Raw genomic sequence first — 17593 nt, 5'->3', positions numbered from 1 at the left:
ATGCAAGTGCAAGATGACCCATTGCAGATGTGAAATGCTCATACATTAATAACCAGTGAAACTGACAGAATGTTCAATGCAAGCATACATTGTGTTGTACAGGTGCTGGATGTCAGTTTGTGTAATGGAGCTCCATGTCTGTTGCACTTGGTCGGTCAGTACAGCGATGGGTAATGCTGTTTGTGGATGACACTGGAGTTGTCATCCCATGATGTCCCATATGTGCACGACTGGAGAAAAACCTGGTGATTGAGCAGGTCAAGGCAACATGGGGATACCATCTAGAGCATTTTGGGTTACAACAGCAGTATGTGGGCAAGTGTTAACAAGCTGGAAAACACCCCCTGGAATGCTGTTCATGAATGGCAGCACAACAGGTCGTATCACCAGACTGATGTACAAATTTGCAGTCATGCAAAGATCAGCACATTCCTCAAACTGGGGAACTATCAAGAATGGGGTTACACAAGGGTCAGTCTTGGGTACTTTGTTGTTCTTAATATATATTAATGACTTGCCATTCTATATTCATAAAGAGGCAAAGTTAGTTCTCTTTGCTGATGATACAACTATATTAATCACACTTGTCAAACAAGAATTAACTGATGAAATTGTCAAACAGAAAATTACTAAGTGGTCCCTTGTAAACGGACTCTCACTGAAGTTTGATAAGACACAGTACATACAGTTCCGTACAGTGAATGATATGACGCCATTAATAAATATAGACCTTAATCAGAAGCATATAGCTAAGGTAGAATATTCCAAATTTTTAGGTGTGTCCATTGATGAGACGTTAAATTGGAAGAAACACATTGATGATCTGCTGAAACGTTTGAGTTCAGCTACTTATGCAATAAGGATAATTGCAAATTTTGGTGATAAACATCTTAGTAAATTAGCTTACTACGCCTATTTCCACTCACTGCTTTCATATGGCATCATATTTTGGGGTAATTCATCACTGAGGAATAAAGTATTTATTGCACAAAAGCGTGTAATCAGAATAATAGCTGGAGTCCACCCAAGATCATCCTGCAGACATTTATTTAAGGATCTAGGGATATTCACAGTAGCTTCTCAGTATATATACTCTCTTATGAAATTTGTTATTAACAACCAAACCCAATTCAAAAGTAATAGCAGTGTGCGTAACTACAATACTAGGAGAAAGGATGATCTTCACTATTCAAGGTTAAATCTAACTTTGGCACAGAAAGGAGTGAATTATACTGCCACTAAAGTCTTTGGTCACTTACCAAATAGTATCAAATTTCTGGCAGATAACCAACAAGTATTTAAGAAGAAATTAAAAGAATTTCTGAATGACAACTCCTTCTACTCCATAGAGGAATTGTTAGATATAAATTAAGAAAAAAAGAAAACAAAACACAAAAAAATAAAAAATAGTAAAAAAATAAAAAAGTTGTTGTATTAACTTAAGTACGTTGTTAAATTAACTTAATTATGTCATGTATTGGAAAATTTGACTCGTTCCACATTATTACGAAATATCGCATTCATGATCCATGGAACTAGTATTAATCTAATCTAATCTAATCTAGGCTGAGTAGGACAACCATGAGAATGCTCCTTCTGTCATATTAAATCATAACCCACACCATAACTCCATGTGTAGTTCCAATGTGTCTAGCATGCAGACAGGCTGGTAGCAGGCCCTCAACTGTCCTCCTCCTAACCAACACACAGCTGTCACTTGCATGGAGGCAGAAACAGCTTTCATCAGAAACCACAACATACCTTCATCATGCCCTCCAGTGAGCTCTCACTTGACACCATCGATGTAACAAATGGCAGTGCTTTGGGGTCAATGGAATGCACACTATATGCATCCAGCTCAGAGCTGTTCTTCAAGTAACCAATTTGTAACAGTTCATTGTGTCAGTGTGATGCCAACTGCTGCTCAAATTTCTGCTGCAGACACAGCAAGATGAGCCACAGCCATATGCTGAACACAGTGGTCTTCCCTGTCAGGAGTTCCATGTGGTCATTCAGAGCCTGGTCTTCCCGTGACCACCACTGTCAGCAATCGTGTACAATGGCTAAATTCCTGCCAAGTCTTCCTGCAACATTGCTGATGGATCATCCAGAATCTCGTAGCCCTATTACATGACCTTGTTCAAAGACAGTGAGGTGTCGATGATGGTTTCTTGGACACCTTAAAGGCATTCTTGACTAACTTCAACTCACCATGTCCAGTCTCAAAGGTAATTAATGGTCACGACCATTACAGCATGTATTTAAAGCGAACCTGATTTGCATCCTCATAGTGGTGATAATAGTGCCACTCTTATGTGGATGGTGTGAAATTTGATCAGACATCATATTTCAGATGTAGAAACATACCTACCAATTTTTGTTAATGTTGCACAACTCCTTCTTGGTGCTGTGATTTTTTCCCCGTCAGTATATGTCCGACTGCATAAATCCTACTTCTCATTTCATCCCCTGTCTTATCATTTTCTCTCTGACTAACTGCCTTTGTTGCATAAACATGGCTCTGAGTGTTCTCTATACTCAAGCAATACAAAATCACAATTTCAGATTTTGAATTTGTGTTGGTAACACATCAGTAATATCTGACTTTCCATCTTTCAAAAAGAACTATAATATCCCTTTCGTCAGTAGACACAGCAAATCATTACAATCAAAATCAATTTTTCAGACACATTTTTCCAAAAAATCTACACCAATTTAAACTTTGACACTTAAAGTAGGGTGAATGAGGAAATGTTTTTCTATTTATTTATTTTTTTCCCCTGTCACCTACATTGAAAGTAAAAAACGGTATGTAAAAGTTTTGGATAATTTTTGTGTAGATGACACTATTTTCAAACCCCTGATAATGGCATTTTAACAGTATCATCCTTTTCTGGAAGTGAATGTAAGAAGTGCTCAATGGTGGAAATTACCAATCTGCTTTCTAACAATGCAGTATTTCTTGCAGATCTTAAATTAAGGTGGCCTGCCTCAAATCTGACAATAAGTGCTTGTAGAGTTTTAATGAGTAAACTGTTTCAAGTTTGTGGTAATCAATCATAAAATGATAGGCCACATTGCCCTATGCCCTCCCACACACGTTCAAACATGCTTAAGTCACCTAATTCACTGATGCTGCACTTCCGGTGCTGTCTATATTTGAAATCCTCTTCAAATATGACTTCATATATTAAATCTTCTCTGTCCACAGACTTCTTCCTCAACAGAGGGTTCACAGTGTTAACACTTACTTCATTTGTTTAACCCCTCTCTCATGAACTCTACCTTCAATGCATTTCTGTTTCTTTATTAACAAGCCCAAATGTGTAAGTACTTAAATTTCCCTTACTTGTCTCATTCTGTAGTTGCCTCCTTTTTGGCATCTTTACCACAACTGAAAATGTTATTTAGTTTTACTGTCACTTTGCCACTAACTAGATGGCTTTAGTTTGAAAAATCTTCAAAGGCTGTATTCTCTACTGTACTTGGCACAATCACCGTAGCCCTCCACACTGAAGTGGCAGCCATTACTCCATTCTCACTGTCTGTTTCCATATTTCCTATTACTGAAAGAGGTGGCTCATAATGACAGTATCTCTTGTAATGAATCTTACCTCTTCAGAACTTTCATATGACAACTGAAATGTTTGATTCTGTATAATTAAGACACGGCATGTGTTAATTATCATACTTATATATATTCCACATCTGAAGATATTTCTGCATATATTTTATCACCAAAACACTATTTTTCTAATAATACATTTTTTATTTTTCATATTGATTCATTCTGCAACATCAGTTTTGAACCATGAAAATTAGTAATCACAATTGTAAACTTATATGATCCAAGAACTACTTTACAATAAAAATAATATTATTACGTTTGTTTTCATACAAACAAAATTTCTGTTGTCATTTATAATTTTTCTAATTTTATTATCAACCATAAAGTCAAATTTGTACATTTACAGGAAGCTGCTATTTTTCATACTGTGATAAATTTGCAATCTCTGTTATGACCCTTTAGATGCATAAGTGTTCTGGTAAATAATCATTTCCAGAAATCCGGCCCTGGTAGCTGAGTGGTCAGCATGACAGAAGGTCATACCTAATGGCCTGGGTTTGATTCCTGGCTGGGTTGGAGATTTTCTCTGCTCAGGGACTGGGTGTTGAGTTGTCGTCATCATCGTCATTTCATCCACATCAACACGAAAGTTGCCAAAGTGGCGTCAACTCGAAAGACTTGCACCAGGTAACCGGTCTACCCGACAGGAGGCCCTAGCCACATGGCATTTCCATTTCCAGAAAACATTATGTATGTTATATCAATAAAACATTTCAATTAACGCAGTAATGTTAGTAACAGTTTGAATTTCATCCTGTTCTAGAAGGATCTGGAAGTTATAGAGTTGCTGTAGACATGTTAAGATGGCCAGTGCAGTTTCAGTAGCTACTGAGGGTGGCTGATGTGATAGTCTGACAAATTATCTTCTTTGTCTTATGCAAAAATATTACACAGTGTTGGTGATATACAAGTATGGTTGCATAAAGTGTTTCAAGGACTTATAAATAAATACAGATGATGATTAAAAAGTAAACATATTCCAGAGACTTGTCATTGAAACACCTTGGACCAATAATTTTTGAAAGCTTATACAGGGACAAAGAAAACACCACAGATAACGCGACAGCCATAGCAAGTTAAATAACATTTATCTGCTAGAATATTGTTCCAGCCTTCCTTCTTATACAAATATTGACCAAACTACAAGAGGAATAATTGGTTCAATGTTGCAAATTTTGATTCTGTATATCCACAAACACTTTCGAGAACGAAGGTGCATTATACTCTGTTTGAGCCCTAGTTGAGACTCTTCCTATTTTAACTGATAAGCCTCATTATTCGAATCATAGTTTTAACAACAGAGTTCAATATCTCCTCCTCTACTGTAAACAGTGTCTGTTCACGACTTAAGTGTGAGACATAGTCACTTCCAATCATTATCTTACTTGGTACTTCATCTGCACAGATGATTCTGATACTCACTTTTTTGACTGTCATTTTAAGCAGACACTAAACTATTTGAAAACTGAAAAATTTGTTATAGGTATCTAAGTGCTGACAAAAACCACAACTCACATTAAGTGGATGTTAGAAAAACTTTGCTTGTAATAATGTGTCTAGGTACTTAAGTTTCCACCAAAAATATTTACACACACTTTTAATAAGCCTTGGTACAACTGATACTTTCCCCTATTCTAGAAACCCATCATTCATTTCTGCTGTGTTTCTCACAAGCAATAGTCTTGTAAAGAAATTTTTTTGATATATCACACATTTCCGTGACTTTGTGTGCCCACGCTGCAGCATCACCTATCATATGACCATTAACAAGAAATTTGTTCCTGCAGTCTCCAAAATTTAGGTGGAATGTTATGAATTCCTGAATACATGCTTTTGAGTGACTCAGTCCCTGTGGTTAAAAATGATTAAATTTCTAATACTTTATACATAGGGACTTCAGACAGTAAGTTACACATCTCCTCCCACATTAAGACCATTGTGCAACAAGGTAGCGCATCGTCAGAAGAGAGTACATGTTCTGGGTCTGCTACATAGACAGTTCTGGAGTGGTATGGATAACACGTGCATCACAGAAATTTGGAAGCATGTTCCAAAGTTGAAGTTCATATCACAGTACATATACTGTACACAAAACCTCAGAACTACATAAACAGGGTGGTCCATTGATAGTGACCATGCCAAATATCTCACGAAACAAGCATCAAATGAAAAAACTACAAACAACGAAACTCGTCTAGCTTGAAGGGGGAAACCAGATGGCACTATGGTTGGCCTGATAGATGGCGCTGCCATAAGTCAAACGGATATCAACTGCGTTTTTTTAAATAGGAACCCCCATTTTTTTATTAAATATTTGTGTAGTACGTAAAGAAATATGAATGTTTTAGTTGAGCAACTTTTTTTGCTTTTTGATAGATGGCACTGTAATAGTCACAAACGTATAAGTACATGGTATCACGTAACATTCTGCCAGTGCGGATCGTATTTGCTTCATGATACATTACCCATGTTAAAATGGACCGTTTACCAATTGTGGAAAAGGTCGATATCATGTTCACGTATGGCTATTGTGGTCAAAATTCCCAATGGGGGTGTGCTATGTATGCTGCTCGGTATCCTGTGAGACATCATGCAAGTGTCCGGACCATTCTCCGGATAGTGATGTTATTTAAGGAAACAGGAAGCGTTCAGCCACATGTGAAACATCAACCGCAACCTGCAACAAATGATGATGCCCAAGCGGGTGTTTTATCTGCTGTTGTAGCTAATCTGCACATCAGCAGCAGACAAATTGTGCGAGAATCAGGAATCTCAAAAACGTCAGTGTTGAGAATGCTACACCAACATCGTTTGCACCCATACCATATTTCTATGCACCAGGAATTGCATGGTGACGACTTTGAATGTCATGTACAGTTCCGCCACTGGGCACAAGAGAAATTACGGGATGATGACAGATTTTTTGCATGCATTCTATTTGGCGACGAATTGTCATTCACCAACAGCAGTAACGTAAACTGGCATAATATGCACTATTGGGCAATGGAAAATCCACAATGGCTGCAACAAGTGGAACATCAGCAACCTTGGTGGTTTAATGTATGGTGCGGCATTATGGGAGGAAGGATAATTGGCCCCCATTTTATCGATAGTAATCTATCTAAATGGTGCAATGTATACTGATTTCCTACGTAGTGTTCTACTGATGTTACTACAAGATGTTTCACTGCATGACAGAATGGTGATGTACTTCGAACATGATGGATGTCTGGCACATAGCTCGCATGCGGTTGAAGCAGTATTGCATAGCATATCTCACGACAGGTGGATTGGTCGTCGAGGCACCATACCATAGCCCACATGTTCACCGGATCTGACGTCCCCGGATTTCTTTCTGTGGAGAAAGTTGAAGGATATTTGCTATCATGATCCACCGACAACACCAGACAAAATGTGTCAGCGCATTGTCAATGCATGTGCCAACATTACGGAAGGCGAACTACTCGTTGTTGAGAGGAATGTCAATACACGTACTGCCAAATGCATTGAGGTTGACGTACATCATTTTGAGCATTTATTATATTAATGTGGTATTTATAGGTAACCATGCTGTAACAGCATGCGTTCTCAAAAACGATAAGTTCACAAATATACATGTATCACAGCGGAACAACCGAAACAAAATGTTCAAATGTACCTATGTTCTGTATTTTAATTTAAAAAACCTACCTGTTACCAACTGTTTGTCTAAAATTGTGAGCCATACGTTTGTGACTATTACAGCACGATCTATCACAAAGCGAAAAAAGTGGTCCAACTAAAACATTCATATTTCTTTACGTACTATACTAATGCGTAATAAAAAGGGGGGCGGGGGGTTCCTATTTAAAAAAAACACAGTTGTCATCTGTTTGACCTATGGCAGTGCCATCTAGCGGGCCAACCATAGCGCCATTTGATTCCCCCCTTCAAGCTAGACAAGTTTCGCACTATGTAGTTTTTTCGTTTGACCCTTATTTCATGAGATATTTGGCCCTCTCACAATCAATGGGGCACCCTGTATATTCAACATGAAATTCTGGTGGTATAGGGACCAAATATAATGTCATGTTCAAATTTAGTGTAATGGAGCCAAAAATCTGACCAAGGCTGCATAACATGAATGATGCTGATTAGGATGGAAGGTAGATCTTGCATCACTCAATTTCCAGAAAACTGAAATAACATTGTGGTGAACGGGAGGGTAGGAAAGAGATTTTCCAACAATGATTCTCAAATGGCCATGAACAAGGAGAAGATTTCTGTCATAGAGGAACTGAATGATTGATAGAATGTTCCAACTGTTATTTACAGAGACTTGATGACTATATTGAAAACTAGTGTCATGTATGAGGGCTATCCACAAAGTACATTACGTTTTGGTTTGTGTCCATTAGGGGTGGAGCTAACGCGGCCATCTTGGTGTCATGGCATTCCGCCGCTCAGTTGGCATCCTGCCGTGCTAGTGAGAGGTTCGTGCTGTACTCCGTTGAGTTACTGTGACAGTTTGAAATGTCAGCGTTAAATGAAAATGCCGCGAAGTGTAAAGTGCATGCTGTAATAAGGTTTCTGACTGAAAAAAACTGTACACCGATAGAAATCTATCGGCAGCTTTGTGAAATGTATGGGGACAACATAATCACTGAAGGTGGAGTGCGTCAATGGGTCATAAAGTTAAAAAATGGCCGAACTAATGTTCACGATGAAGAGCGAAGTTGAAGACCCAGCATAGTGACTGCCGAACTTGTCAAAAAAGTCGATGCCGCAGTCTGTGAAAACTGTAATTCCACAATAATGGAACTCTCTATGAGTTTTCCACAAATTTCATGAAGTTTGCTGCATGAAACCATTACCGAAAAGCTTGGTTACCACAAGTTTTGTGCAAGACGGATACCAAAAATCTTGAGAGAGATTCACAAAAATCAGTGAATGGCTGCAGCGTTAACGTTTTTGGATGCTTACGAGAAAGATGGCGACTCATTATTCAATCCCATCGTTACTGGTAACGAAACATGGGTTAAGCACGTGAACTGCGACACAAAATTGCAGTCAATGCAGTGGGGGCACCTAAATTCCCCCCCCAAAAACCCAAGAAATGCATGCAGACAATGTCGGCAAGGAAGGTGATGGCAACTGTCTTTTGGGACAGAAAAGGTGTGATTTTTGTGGGTTTCCTGGAAAGAGGCACTGCAATAAACTCTCAAAGGTATTGCCAAACTCTGCACAACCTCAGAAGAGCAATACAAAACAAGCGCAGGGGAAAGTTGGGCTCAAAGATCTTGTTGATTCATGACAATGCCCGGGCCCACATGGCAAATGCCACTCATGAAGTTCTGGAATCTTTTAAGTGGGAGTTGTTTCCTCATCCGCCGTACAATTCCGACCTGGCACCGAGCGACTTCCACTGATTCCCAGCAATGAAGAAGTGGTTGGATATGCAGCGTTTTGATGACGATGCACAGCTTCAAGAAGAGGTAACCAAGTGGTTGAAGGCGCAGGCGGCCGAATTTTACGAAGGAGGAATTTTCAAGCTCGATATGTGCCTTAATTTAAATGGCAACTATGTAGATAAGTAGTATTTAAGTGTGGCTTTCATTTGTATATAATAAAAAAAATTTCAATACTTTATTTATTTTTAATTCCAAAATGTAATGTCCTTTGCTGGATAGCCCTCGTATTTGTGTCACTTTGAAGTGCAGTGCAGCTTTCAGAATAAGCTACTTGCTCAGATATACTAATGTGTCATTTACTTTTTGAAGGTCTATTGTAAAATCAGCCTCCACTGGGATGACAGGTGCTTGCTGCGCAATCATTCTTTACATTTTTGTAAATTCTTGTGCATTGTCATTAGCAAAATTATCTTTTCAGGCATGTTTGTTAAATCCCAAAATATTTCATGAACTTGCTATTAATCATTTTGATCAGATGAATTGTCATGGATACTCATTGGTCATGCAAAAATACACAGTGACTCAAAAGAACAGGAAATTATGGAATGGAGATTAATGGATGAGCACAATTACTTTACAAATATTTATTTATGCCAATGTATAGTACAAAGTATGGCATTATTGAATGTCAGAAGTATTTTATTTTTTTTTACTATCACAACTGACAATGAGCTTCTCCTCAGCACACACATTCCTGCAGCCTGATACGACCATTATGCATGGCTCGACCTAACATTTCAATAGGAATCCTGGAGATTCTCTCTAGGATTCCTACTTTAAGTTCTTTGGTGGTAGCAGATCAGGTATGGTAATCTGCATGCCTAAGGTGGCCCCATAAGAAAAAAATCACATGCTGTCAGGTCAGATGATCTTGGGGCCCATGCAATGTCATTGTAGCTTGAAATGACATGGTACCAAAGATCTGTCGCATAGCTCTGGTCAGTATCCATGCCGTATGTGCCTTTGCTACATAATGCTGAAATCAACTCTTTGTAGGAAAATGGGGCACTTCATGCATACTGAACAGATGTTATAGAGGTAGCACACCAATCATCATCTTCAAAAAAGTATGAGCCTATAATGCCATTCGATGATGTGGCTGCTGTGCAATGGACACTCGTGTAGCTGATGTGGATATTGCTGGGACCAATAATGAAAATTCTGTCTACTGACAAAGCGACTGAGGTGGAAGTGAGATTCGTCTGACATACACAGGTCATTAATGAAATTGTTTTCATTGTGCACTTTTGCTAATAAGCATTTAGCATATTGTCTGTGCATTAGCAGATCGCTAGGTTGAAGCTGCTGAACGATCTGTAGTTTGTTTGGATCAAACTTGATATTCATTTTCAGTATTTGTTGAACTCTTGAACAATGCAACTGTAGAGACTCTGCGTGATGTCAAATGGAGTGCTTGTGGGCTTCTTGCCAAAGCAGTTCGCACAGCCTTCATATTGTCTCCTGTACAAGCAATTTGGGGTCTCCTTGCAGATTGCTTCTCCAACACAGAACCCACTGCTTCAAAATTATCAAAATTACAGACCCAGGTGTTGCTGTGTGCACTGAGGAAACATGATCTAGCTGTCCGATGTTGAAACAATTCTGAAATTCTCTATGTGCACCCTCCACATTTCCATTCTCGTAATAGGCTTTTACTGCAAAGGCATGCTACACACTATTCCATTGCTCCATCTTTGCTGCTTACTAAATGGCAAGATAATGTGAGCAGCATTTTATATGTCATTTGGAGCCACCCACCTCACAGCATTGCCGCAACACATCTCAAAATTTCCCATTCTTTTGAGTCATCCTGTACTTAACCCACGTTTCAAAATTAATATAGTCCGAGTCACGAACAGTGACAGCCTGTGCAGGTCGAAGCATGGATGGTGCTCCATTGCTACTGACTCCAAAAAAACAGTTGTGGAAAATGCATCATGAGGTTCTGCACTTGAAGAAAGAGCGTATCCTGGAAATTATGTCCGTCACTTGCTTATATAGAATTTGTTGCTTACCACCATCATCAGCCATGACAACTCACAACTGGAATAAAAATTCACTAAATAACTCACTATGATCATGTTTAATGCTCACACTTGACTCAAAGTTTACAGACTCTGCCTATAGCAACAGATAACTCAGGGTTAGTTCATCTTCCCCTTTTCTGTTGTTACATCACCAGTATCAGTGGACAGTTTAGTATCAGTGTGTTCAAACTGTACTATGACTGAAAAGCATGCATTGCTACTCACCATAGAGATGACACATTGAGTTGCAGACAAGCACACATTTAGCTTTCAGCCAAAGCTTTTTTCAGAAAAGAAAACACACACACATCTCCAGCAGCTTATTTATAAACGTACACTGTAAAAAGAAAATGCAACTTACCTGTAAAGTAAAGCTAAAGTTGACATGTCTACCCAGCGGCAGACATCAGGACAGTGCCTTTCCACAAATGTTCGTAGGCCATGAACTCCCATTTCAATGCCTTCGCTAAATGCTGAAACAAGTGATATTTTAGTTATATAGTTCCCTGTTCCATGGTTCATTTTACATGATAAATTGTAATGATGTGGAACAACACATTTTATGTGCTGAATACACTGAGGTGACAAAAGTTATGGGATAGCAATATGCAAATATACAGATGGCATACACAAGGTACAAAAGGACAGTGCATTGGGACAGCTGCCACATGTACTCTAATGATACATGTGAACAGCTTTCCAATGTGATTACAGCCACAATGGGAATTAACAGACTTTCTACGAGGAATGGTAGTTGGAGCTAGACACAATGGACATTTCATTTTGGAAATTGTTCAGGAATTCAATATTCCAGGATACACAGTGTCAAGTGTGCCACGAATAGCATATTTTAGGCATTATGTCCCACCGCGGCTAACACAGTGGTCGACACCCTTCCCTTAGTGAACGAGATCAGTGGCATTTGAATACAGTTGTCAGTGCTAACAGACAAGCAGCACTGTGTGAAACAATGTGGAACGTATAATGAATGTATCCATTAGGACAGTGCAGCAGAAATGTTGTTAATGGGCTATGGCAGCAGATGAATGACACGAGAGCCCTTGCAAACTGTACAATACCATCTGCAGTGCCTCTTCTGGGCTCGTGACCATATCGGTTAGATCCTAGAGAAATGGAAAACTGTGGTCTGGCCAGTTGAGTTCCAGTTTCAGTTGGTAAGAGTGATGGTTGGGTTCAAGTGTGGTGCAGACCCCATGAAGTCATGGACCCAAGTTGTCAACACGGCACTGTGCCAGGAGGTGGTGATTCCACAATGTCGTGGGAAGTTTTTACAAGGATTATTAACAGGAAATGGTTATCTCTGGCTACTTGGAGACCATTTGCAACCATTCATGAGCCTCATGTTTCCAAACAACAATGGAATTTTTATGGATGACAATGCGCCATGTCACCAGGCCACAATTGTTCATGATTTGTTTGAAAAACATTCTGGACAATTTGAATGAATGATTTTGCCAACCAGATTGCCCAACATGAATCCCTTTGAACATTTATAGAACATAACTGAGAGGTCAGTTAAAGCTCAAAATCCCGCAACAGCAACACTTTCACAACTATGGACAGCTATAGAGACAGCACGGCTCAATACTCCTGCAGGGGATTCTTTCTGTGACTTGTTGAGTCCATGCCACATTGAGTTGCTGCACTATGTCAACCAAAAGGTGGTCCAACATGGTATTTGGAGGCATCCCATGATTTTTATGACTTCAGTGTATTTCCATATGCTTTTTAAGAAAAAATATACACAGATGTATGTTAGTAATTTCTACCCATAACATTTCACAGATTAGTATAACAGAAATTCTTCTACAGAATAGCAGTTATCAAAAAGAAACTTTCTCAGTTTGTTTCCAAATTTTACTCTGCTGTCTGTCAGATATTTTATTTCACTGGGTAAGTGATCAAAAATTTTTGTTGCAGCATTGTGCACCCCTTTTTTTGCTAAGGAAAAAAGGCAGTCTCAATGTGGAGCAACAAATGCCAATTTCTCTTCTTATATTGTAATTATATACCTCGTTGTTCCTTTTGAACTGTAATGGATTAATTACAACAAACTTCATGAGGGAATAAACATTCAGTGAAGCAGCAGTCACAATGCCCAACTTCTTTAACAGATGACTACATGACAATTGTGGGTGAGCACCACATATTATTCTTACAACACGTATTTGTGCAAAGAAAATTTTCTTTCTTAAAGATGAGTTATCCCCGAACATTATTCCATATGACATTACTGAACGAAAATATTCAAACTATGTCACTTACTGATTTTTCTCTCCTCATGATTCGCAATGATTCTGTTACAAAGTGTACTGCATCATTCAGAGCAGTGATAACCTATGTGGCATGAACAGAAATTGTACTGTTAAATGCTGCGTATTCTGCTATGGTGAAACACAGAGAAAGGCTTGACATATGGAGAGTGCCAGAGTGCACACCCCATACTCTACTATTGAGCTTGTAGATGATATCTTTCCCTGCACACAATTCAAAAGTTTGTCCGTGTAGTGAGTTATGAAGGTGTGGCTGTTGTCATGTTTTATTTCTGTGCACTCTGCAGTGTCACAGCAAAACAGTAGCTGTTCTCTCCAGTTTATATTCAAGCTCCTCTGGACTTCCACTCATGTAGAACACACAAAATCACATTTTTCCAGAGTCAGGCTTCAGGTGTTTCACATTACAATATGCCACCACGTTAAGCACTGACTCTCTCATTTCCACCTCCTCAAAACTTTCAGCATGGGCAGCAAATGATGACATATTCACATACACGAAAATCTTCTATTCCAGAATGCAATCTTGTATTGTTTTTGAATTGTTGGTTGCTCAAGTCAACATTCCACTGTCACGGGGCCACGATATTGCCTTCAGTTACTTAGTTATTCTGATTTCTCCACAGACTTGAATCTACATTGCTGCTTTATAGGAGTCTGGTAAACCTGCCCATATATACATGAAATAGGGACCGGGAAATGTAGCATCTATTTTTTGTAGAATTCGCATCCTATTTTTTTTTTTCAAATTTTGCATCATTTTTGTCAAAATCTAAGTTTTTTATTGATTAGATGCACAAATTAAAAGGTTGTAATGCCACATGAGTGAAGACAAACAAAGCCTTAGTTCTTTGAAACTGACTGCTGAAATAAAGTGCTGATTGGAAACTTTTAGGCTGAAATGTTTGCTTTTGCAAAAACTTGAACACCTTTTTCTTACAAAATGGTCTTTTCTTCATTTGGATGCATTTAATGTTTCAAAAATGACTGCTTTGTTGAAAAGCAGCAACATTTTCCCACCAGTGAATTGAATGCATCTTCGACTTACCGTGTTTCTGGACATTATATGCCTTTTCCCGCCCAATTAAATGAATACAAAACCAGCAGACTATCAACTTCAATCTTTTATGGGCATTCAGAGCTGTGCAATCCATGTTGACAGCGCCATAGATAGAACTGACTTAGACCCTTTCCACACTGGAACACTGGTGACGGTCACCAGTGACTGTCACCGACAGAGATACATTCGTCTGAACTGGAGTATTCACACCGGGACACTACACTGCCTCACTGAGCCACTGTGACCCAGCAGCAACTCACCCTCACCATGTGTGATGGACAAGGTCACTGTGTTTGCAGCAGTCACTACCGGACATGCATTGGTTTCAATTGCAGTGTTCACACTGTAACACAAATCACAGACACAGTGCTGCAGATTTGCCAACTAACAGGCAGTCATTTCTGAGACAGTGACACAAAACATTACATTGTACATTACACTGGAGGCATTGTAGCCATGAGTTGAGATTTGATTATCACAGAAGATTTTGTAAGTCGTCCTGCTATTTGGGATGTGAGAAGTGATAACTATAGCAACAAAGTGATGAAAACAAATGTGTGGCAAGAAATTATAACGAAGCTTGTGCCTGATTTCAAAGAGAAGAGCATGGATGAGAAAAACAAAATTGGTAGGTTGTATGTTCTTTTTTTTCAAATTTAACGATTTGTTTTTCAGACCATGAAAGGCTAGTTAAATTTAGTTGCTACCCCTGTACTGGCCCATTTCACTAACTAATCAGTTGGCAATACCTGTGGTGTCTGACTCCAGTGATCCAGCCGTGTTCACCACATTCACCAGTGACCATCACCGGCAACTGTCACCGTGTCCCAGTGTGAAAACGGTCTTAGCTTGCAAATAGAACTAAACATATGGTAACTCTATTTTAACATAGGAGAGAAACTTCGGCGCAGTCAAAAAATGTTACAGATTTTATTTTCTAATCGATATAGCGCAGAGTGCAGGCACTGTTGGCTATAGTGGCAGATGGCCGGAAGTGCAAACAAATTAGAATTTTGACTGCCAGAGGGGAGAGGAGCAGCCTGCAAGAACTGACACATTGTTACAGGGATCGCCGATTTCTTCTGGTGTTTGTCGTAATTGAAATCCGTGATGGACCAGGATTTGTTGCTTCACATACTTCAAAATACAAAAACAATAAGAAATGCACAACAGAAAGTAATCGGGGTCGGCTACCATTCAATTGGTTGTTTAGGTGAGAATTTTTTAATGGCATGGTTCAGGCTCGACCGCTAGCGGTACTTGAAGCAACCACCTTTCAAAACGTCTGCCACCTAATCTGTCATGTTGTGTGTGTCCACATTATATAACCATTTGAGCTTTAGGCATTTCTTTGCTCTAACATTCTAGGTCTCACAACTGAGAACAACATTGCATTACACAGCATGTATCTTAAGTAGATGATCCAACCGCCACTAATGGCATGGTGCCAGGTCATTGAGCACATTGATACATCATTGCATACAATATGTTTTTTATTTTGCAAACAAGTTCTTACACACACTATCTTTCCAAATTGAGCTTCACCAGATGTACAATACCAGTAACTGATAATTGGTTACATTTTCGATATTTATATGCAGAAAATAAAAGGTATTTCAGACTATCTCTGATAAAATACTTCATCTGGACACAATTCGCTATGAAATAGTGTCTATTATGTTATTTGGCAATTCGAGACAAAATTCGCATCTAATTTGCATTTATCCCAAAATGAGAATTTTTCTAGTCCCTATACATGATTACGGAAAATTCTTCCTGAGACTGTGAAAATCACAAAGAAGTGAATGTAGTCAGATATTTTTGAGTACAAAAATAATGCTGCAATGCTAATTTTGCGCCATGTCATTGAAATATCCAATTACGAGACACGAATGGTCTCCATATTCCTCTTCTAGCACACTTCCTCATTTTGTAAGGGAATGCTGGATGTTTTGGATAGCATAATGGTGTACCCAAAAGAAAACGAACTTTTTAAATTAGTTTATTCATATCTTAAGCACACATCTTCAGTTCCCGATTGTTGCTTTGATTCAGGATCATAAGAATAGTACAAAATTTGGCCATCTGTGATAATTTTTTTTTTTTTTTTTTTTTTTTTAAGTTTGGATTATTTTGGGATTCTTCTTTCACAGCACAGCATGCTTCCTTGTGAGCTTGCTTTCGTTCAGCAGTTGGAAGTTGTGGTAAGAGTATGGCAGCTCCCCTTCACATTACCAAATCTTCTGTTGCAATTCCCTGCACTGAATTCCAAGTCACTCCTAACAGCTCCACAATGTCTTCAATGGCCCTTCATTGATTTTCGTTGATAATTGCATGAATGTTTTCAACATCTTCATATGTTCAGGTCATGGAAGCAAAACCAGAACGCTGTTTGTCATCAACAGACATTTCACCATTTTTTAAACAGTAAAACTACTCAAACACTTGAGTTTTTCCCAGAACATTATGTTTGTATGCTTTCTTTTACATTTCAAGAGCTTTTGTTCCACTTTTTCTGAGTGAAAAGTGAAATTTCATCACTGCATGCTGTTTATGAAAATCAGCCATTGTAAACCAACAATCACAAAAAACAGTTGTCACTACAAACTGTGCCAAAACTAGTCCTCCGTTTCTTCAGCAATGGAACTTGGCTGACTGACTGGAAGGTTTGCTCTATGCGTTCCTAGTGCTAAGACTTGGTAATACAAAAGCTATGCCCACCAAAAAATTATTTCAGTTTCTTTTGGGTACTGCCTCGTATATTACTAAACAGCTAAAATGATCACCTGGCCCCAGTTGCAGGCTGCTTATATAACGGCTTCCAGGGGCATCAAAAATTTGATTTTCAGTATTTCAAATAATTATTGTCCGAATTCAAAAATTTTAAATATCATCACAATCTACTCATTAAGAGGTATATTCTTGCTTTAAAAGTTTAAGATGATAAGTTAAGTATTAAAGTGTCTCACGACATGCAAATAGCCCAGACCATATTCATCCAGTATTTCAGAATTTGACCACTTAGCAACTTCCAACACACTTTACACACAGTTTCAAACCATTTCAAAATGTTTTCTGACTGACATGACCCCATCCCCTCCCCACTGAAATAATAAAAGTAAAAAAGTTTATAA

At 38.7% G+C, this 17593-nt stretch overlaps 1 protein-coding gene across 7 annotated transcripts in view; it reads right to left on the bottom strand.

Annotated features, from left to right (window-relative positions):
- The window catches only part of LOC126299284 (constitutive coactivator of peroxisome proliferator-activated receptor gamma-like), a 633226-nt gene that overhangs the window by 494877 nt on the left and 120756 nt on the right, over positions 1-17593 (bottom strand). For 4 of the 7 annotated variants that reach the window (XM_049991071.1, XM_049991070.1, XM_049991069.1 and 1 more), the window contains one exon: positions 11467-11578. In XM_049991071.1, coding sequence (XP_049847028.1) covers positions 11467-11558 — 92 coding nt within the window. In that variant the 5' untranslated portion in view covers positions 11559-11578. The other 3 variants (XM_049991068.1, XM_049991074.1, XM_049991072.1) reach the window with 2 other exon arrangements.

Source organism: Schistocerca gregaria, chromosome X, assembly GCF_023897955.1.
Source record: "Schistocerca gregaria isolate iqSchGreg1 chromosome X, iqSchGreg1.2, whole genome shotgun sequence".
NCBI classification, from domain to species: domain Eukaryota; kingdom Metazoa; phylum Arthropoda; class Insecta; order Orthoptera; family Acrididae; genus Schistocerca; species Schistocerca gregaria.
Note: the sequence above shows the minus strand (reverse complement) of the source record. Positions and strands in the feature narration are given on the sequence as shown.